Source organism: Polyodon spathula, chromosome 7 (assembly GCF_017654505.1).
Source record: "Polyodon spathula isolate WHYD16114869_AA chromosome 7, ASM1765450v1, whole genome shotgun sequence".
NCBI lineage: Eukaryota > Metazoa > Chordata > Actinopteri > Acipenseriformes > Polyodontidae > Polyodon > Polyodon spathula.
Window position 1 is genome coordinate 15,275,906 of NC_054540.1, and position 23,272 is coordinate 15,299,177.

The 23,272-nt window shown below is 36.8% G+C and overlaps 1 protein-coding gene across 1 annotated transcript in view; it reads right to left on the reverse strand.

Annotated features, from left to right (window-relative positions):
- Positions 1-23,272, reverse strand: part of col7a1l (collagen type VII alpha 1-like) — a 116,628-nt gene that overhangs the window by 51,561 nt on the left and 41,795 nt on the right. Inside the window, exons 40-72 of the mRNA XM_041256244.1 lie at positions 23,150-23,194; positions 22,245-22,280; positions 21,899-21,943; positions 18,423-18,458; positions 18,273-18,308; positions 17,488-17,520; positions 16,546-16,617; positions 15,657-15,716; positions 15,214-15,249; positions 14,594-14,674; positions 14,228-14,263; positions 14,051-14,098; positions 13,114-13,185; positions 12,817-12,852; positions 12,563-12,592; positions 12,171-12,212; positions 11,903-11,965; positions 11,432-11,470; positions 8,800-8,853; positions 8,593-8,628; positions 8,175-8,231; positions 8,023-8,067; positions 7,430-7,465; positions 4,822-4,857; positions 4,117-4,209; positions 2,982-2,999; positions 2,862-2,897; positions 2,702-2,740; positions 2,373-2,408; positions 2,133-2,270; positions 1,196-1,312; positions 547-777; positions 92-202 (exon numbers count right to left, since the gene is read on the reverse strand). Of these exons, the coding sequence (XP_041112178.1) occupies positions 92-202; positions 547-777; positions 1,196-1,312; positions 2,133-2,270; positions 2,373-2,408; positions 2,702-2,740; positions 2,862-2,897; positions 2,982-2,999; positions 4,117-4,209; positions 4,822-4,857; positions 7,430-7,465; positions 8,023-8,067; positions 8,175-8,231; positions 8,593-8,628; positions 8,800-8,853; positions 11,432-11,470; positions 11,903-11,965; positions 12,171-12,212; positions 12,563-12,592; positions 12,817-12,852; positions 13,114-13,185; positions 14,051-14,098; positions 14,228-14,263; positions 14,594-14,674; positions 15,214-15,249; positions 15,657-15,716; positions 16,546-16,617; positions 17,488-17,520; positions 18,273-18,308; positions 18,423-18,458; positions 21,899-21,943; positions 22,245-22,280; positions 23,150-23,194 (1,929 nt within the window). The remainder of the gene's footprint in view (positions 1-91; positions 203-546; positions 778-1,195; positions 1,313-2,132; positions 2,271-2,372; positions 2,409-2,701; positions 2,741-2,861; positions 2,898-2,981; positions 3,000-4,116; positions 4,210-4,821; positions 4,858-7,429; positions 7,466-8,022; positions 8,068-8,174; positions 8,232-8,592; positions 8,629-8,799; positions 8,854-11,431; positions 11,471-11,902; positions 11,966-12,170; positions 12,213-12,562; positions 12,593-12,816; positions 12,853-13,113; positions 13,186-14,050; positions 14,099-14,227; positions 14,264-14,593; positions 14,675-15,213; positions 15,250-15,656; positions 15,717-16,545; positions 16,618-17,487; positions 17,521-18,272; positions 18,309-18,422; positions 18,459-21,898; positions 21,944-22,244; positions 22,281-23,149; positions 23,195-23,272) is intronic.

Here is a 23,272-nt window from a genome sequence, read left to right on the forward strand (position 1 = left end):
GCATCTCTGTAATACTGGTACAACTTTAGCTCTTGGGATCAATACAATAACTTAATTTGATCACTGCATTAGTATGATCAGAAAGTGTTACCTTCCCTCCCTCTTTTCCTTTCTTCTTCTCACCAGATCCCTTCTTTAAAGAATCTGATTTCTGGCTTGTAACTGTTTCTTTGGTTTGTTCAAGAAATATTTGAGATTTCAGCTGGCAAAGACAAGGGGATAAGAACAGCTTTTACTTTTCCATCGACATACTGTATTTAAACATTGATCATATTTGTATAACAGATTCACAGAGGAGTACATCAAATTAATAACATCCTTTACGTTTCAAACAGAACAGCAAGAGCCAGTTTATTGTCAGCCAACCCAGAACCCAGTAACCAGTGTAAGAAATCGTAGTGGAATCTAAGTGTCAGCTACCGTTGACTTGTTTCATAGAGAAATCTGTATTTAAAGACTGGGCAAAAGCTAGGATAGCAATTTCTCCAAAATGACACCCTGTTCAAAAAAATAAAATAAATCTGTTGCCAACACATTTCACTTTACCTTTTCTGAATCAGATTCTGCCTCTGATAGTCCTGGTGAGTGACTGCTCACACTATAGGGTCCTTCCTTGTCGGTTTCAGTATCCAGCCTCTCAGCCTCACCTCCTACAGGGCTCCACGACGCATTCTCAGAAGTGAGATTCTCTTCTCTTACTTTGTCAGCAATGGAATCAATTCCAACTACATTGTTCACAATAGGTGTGATGTGCTTTCTGTCAAAACCATGGGCTTGCTGTGAATAGAAAAGAGAGATGCTAAAATAAATTCTCAAAATCTATTTATATTCTACTATACAGAAAGCCAAGCTCTCTGGGTCTAAATGTATATAATGCATTAGTACCCACTCTTTAGTGTACACGACGGAGGGGGGAATCTTACTTGAGAAACTCTTTCGATAGGCATGCGCAGGCTTGCGTCCGAACGAAAGACGTTCTCAAACCTACTATATATATATATATATATATATATATATATATATATATATATATATATATATATATATATATATATATATATTATATATTGTCAGTCATCTGAGAAACAAAAACAACAGACCCTAAAAATCAACCTGCTAGGGACACACAGGGGTTTCATCATTTTTACTTTTTCATTTGTTGATCGCTGTTCCCCAACTAATTCTTTGTCCTTACTGTTGTTATTAGTGAGGTGGGAGCAGGGATGAATTCCTCTATGTCAGTATCCAAGTCTTCTTCAATCACTTCCATTTCTGTCAGGGGTTCACTTGAAACATCGTATTTCAAAGAATCCTGCACATGTAACAAGCATCCTATATAGTTTAATGTTCAATACAATTCAGTTTCTACCATTTGTAACAATTCAATCAGACTTAAAGATAAATCAATTTTAGTATGTGTTTGCTTACAGTATCAGACCATCAGATAATAAGAAAAACTATTAGGCACTGAAATAAAAGTAAATTATCTACGATTTCATGTCTCATGTGAAACCAAGATAATAATTGACAACAGCATGAATTTTCTGACATAGTTCTGTAGAACTACATATGAATGGGCTCGGAAATATCTACTTTGAATAAGTGCTACACACATTTAAAAGATATGTTCACAAATAAAAATCTAGCTATAATGTGAAAAATTATGTTGTAGCACCTATCCATGATCAGATGAATGAATGATCGTATCCATGCACTGAGATCACACAAAGTCTTTGCAGCTATATATCATAGACAACAATAATTCATGTTTTAACCCTTCGCCCAAAACTATCTTGAAAATGTATTTTCCCAGTCTCAGTGTGCCAGGCTCTGCAGTGTGCTGCTCTACTGGTCAAGTCACATTGCTAAGTAGAGGTCGGTTCATATATCTTAAGTTAGCATTTAATACTGGGTTTATTGTAGTTGATTTCTTTACAAATGCTTGTAGTAAAAAAAAAATATAGGCACATTTTAATATCAGTTTTTATCTTTACTGGAAAAGCCCATTACAGCATTTTATCGATTTATTTATTTATGCATTTTTATGCTTATGGATGAAGTCTAATGTGACCTCAAAAACCTACAGTGCATTTTCTAAGCCACATTTGTGGGACAAAACTATAGGCACTTACCGTATATTCATGAACATGCTTGTAACCTTGCTCTTTCTTTTCACTTTTTATTCCTTTCTTGGAGTTAGTGAGCTGCTGGAGTACCTCCTCCATACCCTCCTGCAGCAGCTTGTTAATTAGTCCCCTCAGGAGGGACAACTGTGGCAACAGAACACCTTTTAATAAGTATGCTGTTCAAACAGGAGAACAAAACAAGTAATGACCGACACAGAAGGACAGAGAGAAGGAAAATAAACCTACCTTAATGCCGTACAAGTCAAAAAGTTTTTCTATTTCCTAAGTGAGAAATAGAAAAAAAAACATGAAAAAGATGACAATATCAACATGGTTTTCTCAAAGACTTACCAGTTTTATTCAGTGAATAGCACCCAATATCCCTTTGAACCGTTATTTGGTTACAACACAGTACTGTATGGGAGCTTGTTGGAGATTCTGCTCTGGTTAGGCCTGTTACAATTATGTTATCCTGCCAACTACGCCAAGTTGTTTTAAATTGAAGGTTGCAAAGATGTTTTACAATACATACAGATACAAAGAATAAGTTTAGTCAAAGGAAGTTGCAACTTTACCTTCATCTCGATTGCTTTTCCAGGAGGACCAGGATCACCCTAAGAGAAATATATATATATATAAATTCTGCAAAACTTTTAAAAAATAAACAAATCAATGATGAAGCAATTAAATAATTCTATTAAAACACTGTACAGCAAGTTTGCTTGAATCACTTACTTTTCCTCCTTTGGCACCCCTGTCACCCTTTTCCCCCTGCATGAAGAAACAAAAGGTCACATATTTTGCAGTGAGCAATTATCATTACCTATTTGTGTAATCAGAAGTCACAGAGCTTACCTTCATTCCAGGGGGGGCCTGTAAAATATAAGTGAAAGAGAGGAAGGATACTTATGAAACTAATTCTGGCGGACAATATTTGAAATCTTCAAGAATTATCTTTGTGTTATAACACACATTAATCATGATTAATCATCTGTGAAATTGTTTCTTTTTAGCATTAACGAATGAAGTAGTTAAAACACAGTGTAGTTCCTGATACAGTATCCACCACTTACACCGTACAGGGTTATTTCGGGCAGCCGTTTATATCGGACAAATACTGTTAGCCGTTTGCCACTAACATTGATTTCAATAACAAAGGCATCATTTATACCGTGTATAAGCATGCCGTATATTTTGGGCAAACTCAACTGTTTGGATCTCGTTATGTATTACAATAAAGTGCTGCTTTTGATTTCAATACAAAAGCAGCACTTTATTGTAGTAAAACTTGACAGATCAATCAATCAGCTGTTTTCACTTAGTTACTGTGCGACTATCCCACTACTGTACTTTGGCTATTTAATTCCTGTACGCAGCTACGGGTTTATAGTTACAGTAAGCATGGCTGGAAAGAGAAAAGCAGTGCACATCAGCATAACAATTCAGTGTAAATGCTGTGTGCTTGCTAATGCATGCTTAGAACTCTTGTCAGTCATGCAGCATTGCTTCAAAAAAGCTGGGTTTTCTGTAGTTGAGGAGGAGTGCTGACGAAAATACAACTGAAACGCTGACAACACCAGAGGGGATGTCAGAGAAAGAATTCTCAGCTGTGTCACCTTGGCAACCAGGACAATCTGCCTGAAACAGACACTGATGATGTAAGCATGCGTGCTGCGCTTGTAACACTGTGGCGTGCTTTGGGGCAGCATCCGGATATAGAGCCGAATTGGGAATTTTTGGAAAACGTTGAAAGTTTGCCGCCCAGATGCGTATAACAGAGTTCTTTGCCGGAAACAATTTGCAGTAATGTAGTCTACCTGTTCTGTATATTTCTGCACTTGCATTACTTTTTTGTACTTACTTTTTATTCCATTCATAGGTAATGTCTTATTGTATTCTAGGGGTCTAAGTTTAGGACATGGACAGTTATGACTGAGTCACTGATTTATGTGTCAACAGGGCCCACATATACATAGAGGAATCCACTTACCTCCTCAGGCGTAAGTGCCGTGGGGAAGTTCACGAGAACAGGGGATCCTGGTAAACCTGGTGGGCCCTGCTCGCCTTTGGCTCCATTTTTTCCCTTGGGAATGAAAAAAAATATGAGAAAAAGATCAAAGATTTATTTACAGTCAAACCTAGTCACCAAAAGGCATTGATTATTGGTGGTTGATAAAGACGGTGGTTCCCTAACTGGGAGCCGGGGACCCCCGAGGTGCACAAGATGGTTTCAGGGTGGTTACAGCACATACAAAAATGTTCTCTCTGAAATGACCCTGACAATGTTCCCCAGCTTACCCCAAACAGGAAACGGCACTGAACATAATGAATGTAGCAGTTCATCTACCTGAATAACCTAAAGGTATCAAAATCCAAATTTCTACAATATTCAGTGTATATTCAGTGTGGATTTGCAAATAAACAAAGAAAGATGATCTTGATAACCCGAAGTACACAATCTGCTTGGAATACTGGAGGGCCTTGAGCTAGGAAAGTTTGGGAACTCCTTATTTATGCCTCTGTCATTAATTTAATCTGAAAGGTAAATCTGGTCTGGTGTGGTACTGCCTGGTAAGTGATTGGACAACTCCGGTATCATAGCCAGACAGCCTGACACTGTCATCCACAGAGGATATTAGACAAGTGCTTTGCAAAATTGTGACAATAAAATATAAATTAGATTAACGATACTTACATCTCTTCCTAGATCCCCTGGTTCACCCTTTGCACCCTGTTAAACAGAATAAATACCCTTACATTTCTTCCAGTATTACAACATGGGCAGAATGTACAAAAATAAAATATAATTTAAGATTTCAAAATAAATGTAATGCCAAAGTAGCCTGGGAGTGTTCCTGATAAAATTCTGTTTTGCATTTATTGCTGATTGAAATAATATATTTGCACACACGACTAAAGCCTTTTACCAAATTAGTTTTGCTTAATATACTTCCTGTAAAACCTTCATATATATGAATACATTTTGTCCTCCACAGTGCTAACTATAGCCTGAAACAAGCCTTTGTCTGCAGCGCCTACAATGTGTCACTAGTTCCTCAACTTGTAAACAACAAAACATACAGTGCCGAGAAAAAGTTTGTGAACCCTTTAGGATTTTCACATATTTCAAACCTAAAATGTCCTAATAATAGATAAAGACAACCTGATTAAATGTTTTAACATTTATTTATCCACACATGATTCAACTTTCAATATCCATGTGTGAAACCTTTAGATTCAGTAACTGGTGGCACCCTGTAGCAGGGGGAGAGCTGTGCTGACTCTGCTGGCATGTTCATAGTGCTGCAGGAAGAGGGCAGCAGTCGTTCTGTGAGTCATGGCAGTGACATAGGGAAGTGGGAAAGGGGGTGTGTGGACTTTCCCTCTCTCTGAATGGCTGGGAGGCAGGTCTTGGGGAGATTGTTAGCTGTATAAGAGAACGCTTTACTGTTTCCTCAGGTCTGCCCTTTTAGACGCGCTGGGTGTGCGGAAGCGCAAGTCCAGGACCGAGAACCAGCCGGGAGAAAAGAAACCGAAGAAAGAAATTGAAAAAACAAAAGAAAGATAGTGACAGCGGGGAACCCTTGGGCAGACCCCCAAAATATTGTTTATAGCAGGCTGAGGGAGCCGCTAGTGTAGGTTGGTGGTCCGGGTCATGCGGGTAGCAACGACCGGAATAACGCTGCCAAGTTCAGCACCTTTTATTTGTAGTTTTATTGCTGTTTTATTTTCCTTTTTCCTTTCGCCTTCTGTTTTCGTTATTATTTTGAGCATCTGCGAGTGCGCCCGCATTCAATTTGTTTACCAGCCTCAGTTTTCCCGTGGTGCTGTCTATCATCGTTGATAGACAGGCCACAGACAACAGTGCCCTCTGCGGGTAAAAAGAAATCACTACCTCAGAATAAAACTGGGCACCTGTGTGGTGTTTCAAGTACACCTGTCCTGTCTCCCGTGTCAGTGAATTACTCACCACCCTTCCACACACCCCCTTGAGCAGCAATGACTTCAACTAAGCATTTCATCGGTTTTGAGGAATTTTGGCCCATTCCTCCTTTCGGAACTGCTTTAACTAGGTGACATTTGAGGGCTTCCTCGAATGGACAGCTCGCTTCAGGTCCTGCCACAACATTTCGATGAAGTTTAGGGGCAGACTTTTACTAGGCCATTCTAAAACTCGGAATTTCTTCTTCTGCAGCCATTCTTTTGTAGATCTGCTTGTATGTTTAGGATCATTATCTTGCTGCATGACTCACTTTCCGTTCAGCTTCAGCTCATGGGCGGATGGCTTGACATTCTTCTTGGCTATCCTTCCATGAACACCATTCTTGTCCAGTTTTTTTCTGATAGTTGAGTCATGGACACTCACATTAGCCAAGGTGAGAGTGGCCTGCAGATCCTTGGATGTTACTCTGGGGTTCTTTGTGACATTAATGATTTTCTGGTTTGTTCTTGGAGAGATTTTGGTAGGATGCCAGTTCCTGGGCAGGTGGTATTGAACTTTCTCCAACAGTCTGACAGTGGATTGGTGGAGCCCCAAATCCTTAGAAATGGTTTTGTAACCCTTTCTAGAGTGATGAGCATCAATAACTGTTTTTCTGAGGTTTTCTGAGTTTTCTTTTGATCGTGGCATGACCTGTTTGCATACAACTGCATGGTGAAGACCAGACTCACAACGTTTCTGCTCTTTATATAGTGGGGCCTCCCAAACTCACCCCTGAAGATCTACCTAATTATTTAAACACCTGATTCTAATTATCTCCTTAATTGAGCTGATGAAACCAGGGGTTCACTTACTTTTTCACATACCCTGAATCTTAATTACTCATTATTTGTCTAATTCATACATCATTTTGTTTCAAAATATATAGAATTGGTTAATATAAACCCAATTGGATATTTAAGAAAAGACTTGTTTTGATGCAAGAAGGCTATCATGGTAAAATTATGGAATTTCTTTGATATTCATAAAACTTACAATAATGGTTCTTTACTCTTGTAAAAAAAATGCAATCTTTCTTTACATATAGTATAGTGTTCTCTAAATAAGGGGCATATAAATGTACTTTGATAATGTGTTACAACTTGGAAACCGGCATTTTACTTCAGAGGCATGCTTGAGGATGAGCCATACTGTCTTTATTAAACGCTGCCCAATGACCTCAGACAATTAACCCATGTATTAGCATACACATCTACTTGTTTTTCATGTTATTATGCTGTACCCAATTACACTCTTGACCCCTGGGAATTTTCACCATTCCACAGGAGAATGTAATAGCTGTAGAAAGAAAATATAAAAGAACCTTTGTTCCATCTTCTCCAGGAACACCAGCTTCTCCCTAAAAGCAAAATTCAGAATTATGAATATTGTTTAATACAATCTGGACAGTTCTGAAGCCTCCACTACCCCCCAAAAGCCAAAACTCAAGTATAAGTAGCTGGATTACCATTATCTGGACGCGAATACCCTTATCAAGTTTCAATACCACTGGATATGATTGAAAATCAACTGTGAGATTGTATGTGTGCATGCATGTGTGGTTTACATGTGGTTTATTTAAAGGGATATTGAACAGGTAAGAAATCATGAAAACATTTACATTTACTACTGTCTGAATTGAGATGCCAGACAGCAGTCATATTGCAACATATAAAGCATATTCATTGTAGTGTTTAAATGCTTCAGCCCACCATAGCCTAGTCCCACTGTCTTATTCCTTAACATACATGTTACAAAGTCAGGTGCTTCTCTGGCTGCATCCAAGGCACGCCTACACAGCTCTCTGCACTTTGCAACTTACTGGGAGATATTCATTAGAGTATAACTCAGTAGATGCCATTAAAGAACTATCAACGTTACGAATGTACAGCAACCAATTAGTAAATGATCACTTACATCTTTTCCAGGTGCTCCACGTTTTCCATCAACTCCAGGCTTCCCCTATAATATGCAAATAACAAAGATGATTTTTTTGTTTCTGATATGGAAACCTTTTTCTTTAAACTTCTATTAATAGACTGCAGAATGAATCACGACGTAATACTTACTGGAATGCCAGGTAGTCCAGGAATCCCTGCAACACCCACACGTCCCGGTTCCCCTTTCTACTCAACAAAATAATGTAAACTTTAATACAGCACCAGTATCATAAAGCAATTGTATGGGAAAAAAATTTGCAAGGGATAAGCTACTTTACTTATGGCAGCTGATTTGAAGGGTTTGTTCATGACATTAAAGTATGGAAAAGGGAATGAAAAAAAATCAGTAGTAGTCCTACTTAGTTGTTCTGAGCCAGCAAATCACTAATATAGTATTCTTTTTGTAATGTTTAGTTCTCTAAAAGATTGAAAATGCTGTGCTCCTATTGACTAAAATACTCAAAAAGAAAGACAAACATTAACAAAAGACTCTGAAAAGTCTCTATAATGTGTGCATGTAAATAGGCTTGTTAAGTATAATACTTACAGGTCCACCAGCCTCGCCTTTCCTACCTGGTTCACCCTGGATAATTGAAAGAAAGTTAGGATTTCTTCTCATGCACACTGTAATAAAACAGTCTTTTTGACCATTCAAAATCGGAGTTGATTTATTACTTTCAGACGAGTATATTAGTTTCTTGACACTACCCATGACATGATTAACTACTGGGCACTTACAAGGTTCTTTGCTTACCTTTGGACCTGGCTGTCCTGGTAAACCATCTTTTCCTGGTAACCCTGAGCCACCCTATGAAACAACATATACAGGTCGTTCAGTTTGCATGAACACTGGGAGATATCAGTTGCTATTCATAAGAGATAATTCAGATGCGTCGTTAACCCCCAACAATTTTCGTCTATGAAGGCATATTTTTAACGAATTGAGAGAGACGTTAACGATTACCTCATTAGCATAAAGTTTTCACAGGTCCTGCACGTCAACCTGCTATTCATAAGAGTGAATGACAGCCCAATGCTGTCGATAACTAGGAGTTATTGAACGCTTTCTACAGTCAAGTCTAAACTAACGCCAGCCTTGGCAGACTATTTTTTTAAAGACCTATTTTATTACTATACTTGCTCTGTTATACAGTTTAACATACCTGTGATTAGCTTTATATGAAGGAACATGTTTAATATAAATCTACACTCACACAAGAACATATTCTCTGGCATAGTCATTTTGAAACAGCGCTGTGAAGTGGAGAGCAAGTGAGAGACTGAGAATAGATAGTTATTTTATTATTATTATTTCTTTGCCGTGATCCGCGGCTGACACCGGTCCTGTTCTTTTTATTTCTCGCAGTGTTTGTTTGTTTTTTTGCGCACCACAAAACGGTCCATTTTGTGTACAGTGTGCAATACGACGTAAAACTCTCACTGGTTCATAAACATAAACTCTCTCTCTCCTGCTTTAAGCAGGGTTTATTCTTATTATTATTCTTAATAATAATAATAATAATAATAATAATAATAATATAATAATAATAATAATAATAATAATATTTGAGAATTTGTAGGATTAACATTTCAAGTTTTAAAAATTATTATTAGTAGTAGTATTGCAGTATTATTCAAACATCCTCCTACAGTGCTTTTTGTTTAGTTTTTAGTTTTTTTGGCCCTGCAGTTAAGAATGGAAATCTTATGTGTGCGTATGGAAATTAGTTTACCAGCGTTGCCAAACAAAACAAAAATACAAAGTATTTATTTAAAAAATACTTTTTTTTTTCTAAATTATGACATGTCCTGAATTTTCGACAGACGAGACAGGGGCATTGGAATCAGGTTTTGCAAATTGCCCATGACTGGCAGCTGCAGACTCGGGCTTCGGCAGTACTTTTTGCAACAGCTAGACACCGCCCAGGGAACATTAATAATGCTGCAGATTTAAGTTCTTGAACGACTGTATACCCATTCACAAAGTGCTCTGCGACAGTCGGTGGTATTCTCAGACAATTTTATGAATAGCAATATGGACGACTTACGTCAGTTTTAAACAAAATTTGTTTTATTATGGCAGTAATTTTATGACTAGGGCCCTTTACTCCCCTACTCATTTCGTACTCAACTCTTTCCTACACAGTGTGATCAGCCTTTGGTGTGTCAGGTTTCTCTGATGCAGTATTGATTGCTGCTATACTGTATGCTGCTTTAGTAAGAATGAAAACATGTGACAAGCAACAGAGTGACAAACTCAAGCAGACTGCTGTAGAGCGACAAAAATATATACTGTCAATATTACCCCATGCTCATGCTTATTAAATGAGATGGGGTTTTAAAAACCTTCCTGGTTCAATCTTCAGCTCTTTATACGAGTATAGATCTCTAGAATCCTTGTGCTTAAACTTCGCTTAATTGTTTTCCAATCTTAATAGATTGGACAGTGTTCTCTATTGACATAGAACAATTCTTATATAATTAGAACATAAAAACATTCGGCCCACCTTGCTCGTTTGGTTGTTAGTAGCTTATTGATCCCAGAATCTCATCAAGCAACTTCTTGAAGGATCTCAGGGTGTCAGCTTCAACAACATTACTGGGGAGTTGATTCCAGACCCTCACAATTCTCTGTGTAAAAAAGTGCCTCCTATTTTCTGTTCTGAATGCCCCTTTGTCTAATCTCCATTTGTGACCCCTGGTCCTTGTTTCTTTTTTCAGGCTGAAAAAGTCCCTTGGGTCGACACTGTCAATACCTTTTAGAATTTTGAATGCTTGAATTAGGTCGCCACGTAGTCTTCTTTGTTCAAGACTGAACAGATTCAATTCTTTTAGCCTGTCTGCATATGACATGCCTTTTAAGCCCGGAATAATTCTGGTCGCTCTTCTTTGCACTCTTTCTAGAGCAGCAATATCTTTTTTATAGCGAGGTGACCAGAACTGCACATAATATTCAAGATGAGGTCTTACTAGTGCATTGTACAGTTTTAACATTACTTCCCTTGATTTAAATTCAACACTTTTCACAATGTACCCGAGCATCTTGGTTAGATAGCTCAATTAGGTTAGATAGCTGCTGTCTAATTTGCATGTCTAGATTCTAGTTGAATAAGGGCATCATACCATAATGGAAAGGTTCATTTGTGTTTAAAGATTGCTTTAAGTGAATTATGTATACCTACAGTATTTGTGCAGTGTTATGAATAAAGAAAATACCATTAAGATAAATACATGAATGCAGAATCACACTGTTTGCTATTGCATTTCTCTTCGATATTGTAACCAAAGAGCCACAAGTAAACACACACCAGAATATCAGAAATCTGAGGGAAAGATATTTATAAAAACAAGAATAACATTAATCAGAGTTTTAAAAGTAAACATACCGGTCCATTTCCGGGGGGTCCTGGGTGCCCTTCTGGCCCCTAGAAAGGGATGTTTGCATTTTTGTATCATTACATGAACTCATTATAATACCTACAGTATGGAGGGTTATGATTGCATTAACTTCTGCTACTGTCACAGGATTTTATTTCCTGCAGCTCACAGCGCCACTGTCAGTTGGAAAAATAGATGCATTTTCCCAGGATAGTCTGAGCACAAATGCACACTTGCAGCTGATTCACTTCTGCCTTATTTTTCTACCCCTACCATATTTTTAACATAGAAATACCATCTTTGGTATGATTGTTTTCACACTTGTTTTTTTTTTTTTTTTCCTCAGTCAGATCCTCTTAATGGGTTAAAAACACACAACCTGCCATCATACATTGTCACTTGTTTTGTAGTGGTAGCTCTTTTCTACTAAAACATGTACAACCTTCATAAAAAATACCACAATATGGAAACACACTCACCTGTGGCCCTGGGGGACCAGTTTCACCTCTTGGTCCTGGTTTCCCAGGGTCTCCACGATTTCCCTAGAACACAGACGCAGGAAATCAGCTGCAAATAGCATTGCAAATAAAGAGGTAAAGACAGATCAGCAAAGTGATCAGTGTCAATGCAGTAGAGAGTGATACAAAATAATCTAGTACTGCTGGACTTAAATCTATACGCTGCTTATATAGAGTGATACTAGTTTATTCCATTCTTCCTCAAATAAAAAATAAAAAGAGGTTTTACCTTTTCTTTTCTTGTAGCAATGCTGTTCTCAGATAAAGTAAACTAGAACAAATAACAGAGAGTATTTATTGAAATGTATTAGAATTTGAACAATGCTTTCTTTGCAGGTGTACTTTTAAGTGAAAATACAAACATATATTTTTTTTATTTTAAAAATGTTGGGTTGCTAACAGTGCCACAGTAAGTGACCTTTGTAGTACTGTAAGTGATACTAAATTCGTCTCAAGAGAGTAATTATCACAGTTAAACACAGTTCTGTTAAATACGCTTCAAAATGCAGTGATCCCTGAAAGATTGTTTCTGATTGTAGAAACAGCAGTGTGAAAGCTATAATACAACAGCAAGCCATTATGAGAGGATACAACCTTTAATACTCAATGTAAGAAACTCACAACTGAAGGCCCAGGAGGTCCAGGATTTCCCTACAAAAACAAAAGTGTGTATTATTTGTGGCTCTGAAAGTGCCTTGTCTTTAACACCGAAGACCTTTGTCACCCACTGCATATCCCCAGTAAGAAATGTATTGAAAAGGGCTTCTAAGACAGTAATTCAACCAGAAATGTTTTTATAAAAATGCTATAATATCAAAGCTCAGACTATAACGTTATGTTCACATATAACAGATAACAAATACATAGAAACAAACCATATCTCCTTTTTCCCCTTTAGGCCCTGCTGAACCCTGCAACACACACAAAAAAAGTCCAATATTAATCGTTAATCATTCAGAAAAAAAACAATTCTGAACAAAAAGTTATATTATGTTAATCTTAGCATCCCGCGAGACAATTAACACATCATAGCTGGGTTTTTTTGTTATTGTTGTTATGGCTTCGTTGTTCATTTTATTGTGCGGTCTAGTTACTATTAACTAAGCCTGTGAAAAAAAGCAAGCTCCTGGCCAGGCAAGTATTACACCTTCAAGATATCAGCTTGTGCCTACCCTTTCTCCTGAATCTCCAGTGTCTCCTTTTTCCCCTGGGTCTCCTGGCCGTCCTGGTAGACCCAGTGGGCCCTGAAGACAATCCAAATGACACATAAAATATGCTGGTAGTGTCTACATTATGTTCCAAAAATAATAAGATTCTGCTTCTTCCTGGCTGTATCAGCTACATTAACAGGACATCATTACCTTTACTTTTGGTAATACCTAGACCACCATTTTACAAACTTCTAGTGAATCTGTGTGTTTTTTTTAAAGGTTTTGATTGTACAGAATACAAAGGGTGTATGTAATACAAAGATGCACATAAAACAAGAGGTGAGCATTATACAACATATATAACCAACAGCTATGTGATGTGTATTATACATAGGGTGTGTGTTATGTTTAGAATATTATGGTGATATGTTGTGGTGTTAAAAATCCTCAACAGTACACGTTTTTGCTCAAAAGAGCAAACTTCCCAACATTGAAGTATGTTTAACATACTTTTTTGGCAAGGGAAAGCTGTGCTTGAAAACAAAGAGGTATTTATAGGCTTCTGATGCCATGGTAACTACACTCACTTATTTCTGTTTAACTATATTAATGTGCTTGTGATGTAATTTACTACACAGTTAGTGATGTAATGATCTACTATTCATTTCTATAAAAGCTATAAGTACCTCCGCTGTTTGTTTTCAAACACACTTTCCCCAGAAAGTTGGCTCTTTTGAGCAAAATCTTTTTTTTAGGAGCCTAAATAAATACATTATATATATATATATATATATATATATATGACACACACACACAGACCCACACACACACACAGAGACACAAATATATATTATATATATATATATATATATATATATAAATACATTATCTAAATATATTAATCATATATATATACACACCACACAGACACACACACACAACACAGAGACCTGTTTACCCTGGGACCAAGGATAGCCCCTGGCTCTCCTGAAGGGCCTGTTTCACCCTTAAGAAAGAGAAAATATATTATTAAAATAATTTTAAAAAGGATGCATTTCAATTTCAAAAATGACTATTTCAAGGTCTCTTTGAATAATTTGAGAGATACACTATTTCTGTACACCATATCACTTACTCTGGGTCCAGGTTCCCCTTTACCTCCAGCCTCACCCTGTAAGAAGTAATACATTTTAGTTACACATTAACTAAAAAAAAAAAAAACATACATTTGAATGAACTGGCCCAAGTTCTTTGCATCTCTGGTTCAAGTTATGTTTAACAGGCTCAGTTAAACCAGAAAATTACATATCAGATTATTGGGTTTGCAGTATGCACCACAGGTGTTAGATGTGTTTTCAACCTTCTCCAGAACTGATATTGCATGAAAGACTTAATTGTAAAGCTTTTTTTTTTTATATGATAATATATTAAAACTATATATGTTTCAATTCCATATATGTGTATTGAAGTGGGTTGCAACGGTTTGTTAAGATTTACTTACATCTTTACCTCTTAGTCCTGGCACTCCTGGATCTCCCGGTGGTCCTGAATCACCCTTGCCCCCTGTTAAACCATCTTGCCCCTGACAAAACAAAAGCAGCACACAAACTGAAAGATGTTATGGAATTATTAATCCTTCATATAGAGCTCCATAGAAATACTATGAAGGTATTAAAACAAATACTGAATTCATTAAAGGTTATATTCCACCTTCCGTTCCAAGAAAATAAAAAGCAAACACACCTACCCTCTTCAACAGTATAGTATTTCCACAGACAGAATGGATTATTATTTCAGTGTGAATATACTAATTAACTGATCATTCTAACTTTTGACTATGACTTTGACCATGTTCAATCCAAATGGCTCTATTACCACTAAGGACTTAGTAACCTGGTAAACTGTTGATTTTTATTTACCAAATTTAAAATTATTAAGTAAAAAACAAATGTCAAAAAATGGAAGTAACCCTTCAAAAACAACAGGGACAGAAATGTCTTATTTATGACCACACATTTACAAGTTTTAATAAATAACAATGTGACTTTGAGTATTTTGCATTAAAAATATGAGGGTGTTTTCGGGCACCACTGTATATACACACAGGGGTACAAGCCTTACCTTCGGTCCAGGCTTCCCAGATAAACCAACATTACCCTAACAAGAAAAATAAATAAATAAATAAAAACATTGAAAATGTTAACATACCTGAAAAAAAGAAAATGCCTACATATTCAACTTGTTTATGGATTATTCATATTATTAATGCAATATCACTGAACAAATCCATTTAACCTCCTTGGGGTTTTATTTTTTCAGAAACGGTGAGTGGGTGAGTTTGGCTCACAAATGAATGGAAAACCTTCAAGGGCTCAGCAGCTGGCACAGCCACTGACCCAATATTGTGTTGTGGGCACTCTGCTGCAAACTGGGTGTGTGAAACCAGGAATAAATGTTCCCTGGCCCAGCTAAGTATTCTTTTCTCCCACCACAACCCCCCATAAACAGACTTCATCTCAACTGATCTTTTCTGTAGCATTAAATCATATTAGTAAAGCACTTACCCTTTCCCCATTATCTCCTTTTGGTCCTGGCTGACCAGGAATCCCAAAGCCTGGACTACCCTTCAAAACACATCACAATTAGTTAAACAAATACTCTTTACAGGTATCTAGCAAATATCAACATGCTTTCTGTTATTGGGGTCCTCACTGGGTGAACACGATAACTACTTAGATTTTTCACCACACAGCTAACATAAACTCCTGGCCTCCTAAAGGTTTCGCATTATATTTGGCTATCAATATTTTTTCACATGTTCATGCACAAATTCATTTTCTTACCTTAAGCAGTCCTAAAGCACTACATCATCACTTTACACTGTATCTGCTTAAACCGCGTGCAGAAAACATACTGTAGAGAACGGTATCCTGGGAGGCCCAGGTTTGTGCAACGGTTTTCATGATGGCTTTTCTCATTCGCGGTAAAATAATTTCGAACACAGTTAAGTGTGCAGCACAATACACACTATAGATCAAAATCTATCTATCTGTCTGTCTGTCTATCTATCTGTCTACAGTACATGTACACACTATTATAAAATAACAATAATAATTTACAGGCTCCAACTGGGGGGGGGGGTCCCATGTTACTTCTATACAACAGGGAAACCCCTGCAACGTCATTAAAACAACATAATGCATATTGTTGTATAAACAATATAATGCATAACATTTAATTCGCTTGTTACAGTGCTCTACTAACTCCAAATAACTAATAGGTAGATCTATAACATTTTTATTTATGGTCTATGCCTAAAAACAAATACAATTTTTTTATACATTTCTAATTGTTTTTTCACTAATACAATGAACACAAACTATAGGGATGGCAGACATCTAGAAAAAAAAGAAGTCAGATTTAATGATTGGAATAAATATACACTGATTTTACCTTTTGACCCTTGTCTCCCTCAGTTCCCTTTTCTCCCTGTGGTCCAGGTGGACCCACTGGCCCTAAATCACCCTAAACAAAGATTAAAATATACATATAAAGACATTAATCAGTAAAGTATATTTAGCTAGTGCAGTCTTTTACAGAACCACTAGGGTTAGAACATGTAGTGTATATTAACTTATTTACTAAATATCTACTAAATATCTAATATATTAATATATCCCTGAGTCCATTGTATAATCATCCCCTCTTCAAAAGTAATGACAAGCTTTTATTCCTCAATGGCTATAAATGGAGAACATTTTTGTTGCTACTTTCCTGAAACATTTTGCTAATTAAAATCTGTGAAGACATTTAGTAAGTAAGATCTCTGAGTCGGATACAAGAAGTGGTAAAGGCCCCGGCTCCAGTCGTTTTGTTTCAAGGCTGGTGTTCCAATTCCTTTGGCAGGGCAAATGTTGATACTGTGTAATCGCTTACAAATATGGTTTATCTCTGTTTTAATAAACAGAAGGGTTTAACGTGAAAACTGAATACACAGAGGAGCCAAAGTAATACAACTGGAATCAACAGGCCGCAAAGTGCAAAATGCAACAAATTATATTATTAGATCCTTTTTAATATCCAGGAATGAATCTCACCAGATATTTCTTAGTTCTTGGGGATCCCCATGGATTTTAGAGTAAAGGTTTCCTAGTGAGTCTGATAGATAACCTAACTTCACATTTTAGTTGCACAATTACCACAGTGATATTCAGTGCCTAAGAAGACCCCTGGGGATTTCAATTAACAGACACTATGCTGACAGGCTGAACATACAGTAGACACCCATTTCAACTCCTCTTGTACTCTTGTGTGGCATTGTTATTGAGATTTCTTCTTACAGGATGTATTATATTACATTTCTGACTCTTTTGTAACAGGTATGTCCTCCCTTACCCTAATTCCTTTTTTGCCGGGAGGCCCAAGAATCTGTTTCGGGAAACAAACAAAATACATTTGAGCAAAATACAATTTTTGAAAGTGGGTAAATATTTTGAGTGCCACTGCAATCTACATTACTGTATTGTAATATAGTGTTCATTGTGCAATGTCCACAAATAATCTGATCTCATTAACTCCAAGATTCTTTCACCACTGATTCTGCATTCACACTCAGTAATATGTATAGTGATATAATCATGATTGACTGTCTAGAACAACCATTCTCAAACTGGGTTCTAGGAACCCAATGCCTTCCATAGGGAGATACAATTATGTAAACTTGTAAAATATTTTTTCAAAATATTTTTTTTTTGGTTTGTTTTGTAAACATATTCCTAAATCATAAAATGTATTCATGCAAAATACATATTTAAAACAATTTTAAATGGTGACAATTAATGTCACACTGTTTATGTATTTTATATTTTATAAATTATTCTGAGAAGCTGTTAAATTTGTCACTGAGAAGAAGAACAAATTACAATATTAAAAAAAAAAAAAAACATGATGTGTCAATCTTTTGGATTGTAGTTATAGTCACAGCATACTCACACCCCCTTTCTGCATACCATTAATTATAGTTAATTTCATGATGTCAACTATAAATAAACACAACTATTTGGGAGCATATTTATAGTTTACTTAATCACAGTCTATTTCTTCTTTTTTTTTTTTTTTTTTTTTTAAATCAAAGGATATGATATAGCATTTGAGTAAACCATAAAACATCGGAAATATACCCCTTTTGCTGGTTCACCAGGAACTCCTTGATTTCCCTATGGGTTGATAAAGGAAAAAAAAACAGAAACAAATGGAATATAACAAGCTGCAAATAGTCTTTATATAAATGATTGCCAAAATCTTACAGGTTCGATCACATAATTACTCACTGTGTTTCCCTTTGAACCAATTGGACCAGGAAGCCCCTAAAAATCAAATAAAAAATACAAATAAATAAATAAATAATGGTGATTTATTGCAAGATGATTTCACACGCTTCAAAATGTAAAGCATACTGTGAAACCCTGCTGCCTAGAAATCATCCCCCATGTTACTATATCTGGCTCACTCACACACCCATAGCAACACCATAATGAAACTTCACAACAGGAGTGGGTGCCTTGGTGAGAGGTTGTGAGGGGAATGTTTTAATTGTCCTTCAGTGAGGACCCTGTCGATTATAGATACACAAAAGGTTAGATGTCCTGCTTCTCAGTTTAAAAAATAACAGTTCCATTGAAAGGGCAAGGGCATATTTAACACAGTCACTCCTGAAAGGCAGAACATCAGAATAACATGTCATTTTAACAACGGATGTTTCAGCAACAGGCTAAAGTAAAATGCTCGTTAAAAGAGAAAATTCCTTAGGCTCTCGAGTGGCACATCCTGAAAAGCCACTCTATGTGGAGTGCAGGATGCTTCCAATAGTCTGGACGTCGCCAATTCGAGTCCAGGCTATTCCACTGCCAACCGTGGACAGGAGCTCCCAGGGGGCAGTGCACAATTGGCCGAGCGGTGGTGCACCAGCGACCCCTGTGGTCTGGCCGGAGCCTGCGGGCTTGCCTGTAAGCTGCCCTGAGCTGTGTTGTCCTTAGACGCTGTAGCTCTGACTTGGCTGCATGGTGGGTCTGCAGTGTGAAAAGAAGCAGTCGGCTGACGACACACGCTTCGGGAGACAGCGTGTGTTCATCTTCGCCACTCCAGAGTCAGGGCAGGGGTGGTAATGGTGAGCTGACCCTAAAAATAACTGCCTATTCTAAATTGGTAGAAATTTATTAAATTTAAAAAAGGCTAGTCTCACAATTTATAGAACTTAATTATTTCTAAAACAATATCCGAATATCATTGTTTGGCTAAATTCCTATGCCATGGCTAATACAGTATCTAGATATATATACAGGCTAACTTCACTATAACAAATCCCCATGGGACCTGGAGAAATGTTTATTATATCAGATGTGTGATACATGTGTGGGTAACTGCAATTCAAGACAGAGATAAGGGCGTTAGAGTTGAAACATCGGCACAGGCACACATGATTTATTAAACACAAAACAGAAAGTCAACAAACTTGTCATGTGACGCTACCAACGATGGTAACACACAGGACAAATACAGAAGACAGGCAGGCAGCAAGTCTGCAATCGAGCGCCTGTCTATAAACAATCATTTGATCAAACACAACAGTTCCAAAAAGTACACAAAACAAACCCGTTTCCACATATAAATTACACCAACACTAATTTCCTACAGGTATGTTTAAAAGAAAACAGTAAAAAAATGAAAAAGAAAAAATGTACTCTTACATGCTGAATACAGTAATTACATGTCCTTTCTCTTGAAAAAAATACCCAGCATAGATTGCTCCTCATGCCTGTTGCCTGGTTGCAGTTTGTGTGAAGATGACAGGCATGAGTCGTACTACAATAGGTCATCTTTGAATTAGCGTTGTCTTTGAATTAGTCAACCATGGTCTTTGTTTTCACTGAGAGACTAACACACTTGACTGGAGAAAGTTGCGTCAGGCAGTACTGAGATCGTTGTATCCGGGTCAATCCTGTACTTGATTGTTCTAATAGGGCTAATTTTCATTGAAAAAAACGATTCTTGCTGTTGGGATTGTTAAAAACAGGTGTTCGTCATAAGAAGGATTTCTTACAGTGAAGTTAGACTATATAACCATATATATATATATATATATATATATATATATATATATATATATATATATATATATATATATATATATATATATATACAGCTCTGGAAAAAATTAAGAGACCACTGCAAAATTATCAGTTTCTCTGGTTTTACTATTTATAGGTATGTGTTTGGGTAAAATGAACATTTTTGTTTTATTCTATAAACTACTGACAACATTTCTCCCAAATTCCAAATAAAAATATTGTCATTTAGTGCACTTATTTGCAGAAAAGGACAACTGGTCAAAATAACAAAAAAAGATGCAGTGTTGTCAGACCTCGAATCATGCAAAGAAAATAAGTTTAGATTCATTTTTAAACAACACAATACTAATGTTTTAACTTAGGAAGAGTTCAGAAATCAATATTTGGTGGAATAACCCTGATTTTGGCTTTCAATGCTCTAGTCTTTCACCCTGCCACTCCTGGTGCAAAAATTCAAGCAGCTCGGCTTTGTTTGATGGCTTGTGACCATCCATCTTCCTCTTGATCACATTCCAGAGGTTTTCAATGGGGTTCAGGTCTGGAGATTGGGCTGGCCATGACAGGGTCTTGATCTGGTGGTCCTCCATCCACACCTTGATTGACCTGGCTGTGTGGCATGGAGCATTGTCCTGCTGGAAAAACCAATCCTCAGAGTTGGGGAACATTGTCAGAGCAGAAGGAAGCAAGTTTTCTTCCAGGACAACCTTGTACTTGGCTTGATTCATGCCAAAGCTGCCCAATTCCAGCCTTGCTAAAGCACTCCCAGATCATCACAGATCCTCCAACACATTTCACATGTTCCCCAACTCTGAGCAGTGGTGTCTTAATTTTTTCCAGAGCTGTATATATATATATATGTATGGTCTGAATACTGGAATGCTGCTCAAAGCTTAGTTTGTTTCTTGTGATTAAAACATGACTTTAGGTTTTTTGTTTTTTTTATATGATGGATTCTTAACTTTATATTTGTGTTTAACGGATGGTTAAATTCCTATGCCATAGCTAATACAGTGTGTGTGTATATATATATATATATATATATATATATATATATATATATATATATATATATATGTAACACTTCTGCTCGAACTCACATTTGTATGCCCCTATGTTTTGTATGCCCCTATAAAAACGTAGACCCAACACAAACTTCAGGGTTTAGAGGTTTTTACCGTGCTTATTAAACATACAGGAACTTCCTACCTATCAACTGGACAGCTAGGCTGTTTACCGACATAAAACAAAACACACAGGTTATACTTTAAACAGAACAAAAAGGCTTCTTCACTCTGCAGCCCAGAGCAGACTGACTGCTGCCTTTAAATAGTGGCAGTTGGCTCTAATTTACAATAGTGAGCTAACTACCTAAATAATAAAACAATTAACAAATTAAATAAGCGTGCATTTGCATGTGTATTTTGGCAGGGAGGAATCTTAACCCCCCGTCCCTGCTCTGTATACTGTATACTTTTTGTATACTTATATATATATATATATATATATATATATATATATATATGTGTGTGTGTGTGTGTGTGTGTGTGTGTGTGTGTGTGTGTGTGTGTGTATATGGAATATCTCAGCTGGTATATCCTGAAATTACACTTATATGCATTTAATGTTTTTCTTGCTTTTAAATAGGTGGAAAACATTATTTAAAAAGCTTAATTTCTTACAGCAATTCCTTGTGGTCCTATTTGCCCAGTTTCGCCACGATCTCCCTACAATAAAGAATATGTTAGAGAAAGGATAACCCCATACAATACAGCTTGTCTCCTTTAGAGTCATGCAGGATGGGATGCACAGTGCTTTCGGATCATGTTAAAAATGTCCTGTTGCCTTTTCATTTTCTTAGCTTTATTTGAGGGTAGAGTTCTGCTTTCCTGTGTGATATGAAAGGCTTGCACACAACACATATTCTAATATTTACTTGGTTAAATACAGTTTGGTATATGCTTACTAGAATTCCAGTGAACCACTTTGCAATATAAATATACAAAAAACATGCAGGATAACACCCACCTTATCTCCTTTGTCCCCTTTCAAGCCCTTTTTGCCCTAGAAGTTTAAAGAAACATATTATTTTGCATTATGCATTATATGCTGTTTGTAAGATTTGCATGTTGTAGTTATTTTGTGGTTATTGCTAGGAATGGTGTTCAGTTCTGGTCACCTCGATATAAAAAAGATATTGCTCTAGAAAGACTGCAAAGAAGAGCGACCAGAATTATTCTGGGTTTAAAGGGTATGTCATATGCAGACAGGCTAAAAGAATTGAATTGAAGAATCAAAGTAAGTAGATTATGCAGTGATCTGATTCAAGAATTCGAAATTCTAAAAGGTACTGACAGTGTTGACTCAAGGGACTTTTTCAACCTGAAAAAATAAACAAGGACCAGGGGTCACATGTGGAGATTAAATATAGGGGCATTCAGAACAGAAAATAGGAGGCACTTTTTTACACAGAGAATTGTGGGAGTCTGGAACCAACTCTTCAGTAATGTTGTTGAAGCTGACACCCTGGGATCCTTCAAGAAGCTGCTTGATTAGATTCTGGGATCAATAAGCTGCTAACAACCAAATGAGCAAGATGGGCTGAATGGCGTCCTCTTGTTTGTAAACTTTCTTATGTTCTTATTTTATGTATTAACTGGCGGCTTTGAGTGCTCTGATTTTCCTAAACAAACATGAGCATTGTTTAAACTACTGTAACTGTTTTTCTTGAACACACCCAGTACTTTATATGTTTTATTTCACTGTTACCATGTACTAACCCTAAGCCTTTTTAGCAAATATAGTTGGATGCTATAAGTGTACAACTCGTATGGTCAGTGTATTGTATATTTATAGTAAACCAGATTTTTAAAACGGAAGAAAACACTTAGACTGATACATTACATAAACTGTATCTAAAACATAGTTCCTACCCTTGAGCCTATAGGTCCTATATTTCCTTGAAGTCCTCTGTCACCCTAAAAGGAAATCAGTGGTTTTAGGCATATTATTGATGTCATACATGGTTAGAATTTCATTTAACAGTTGCCATTGCT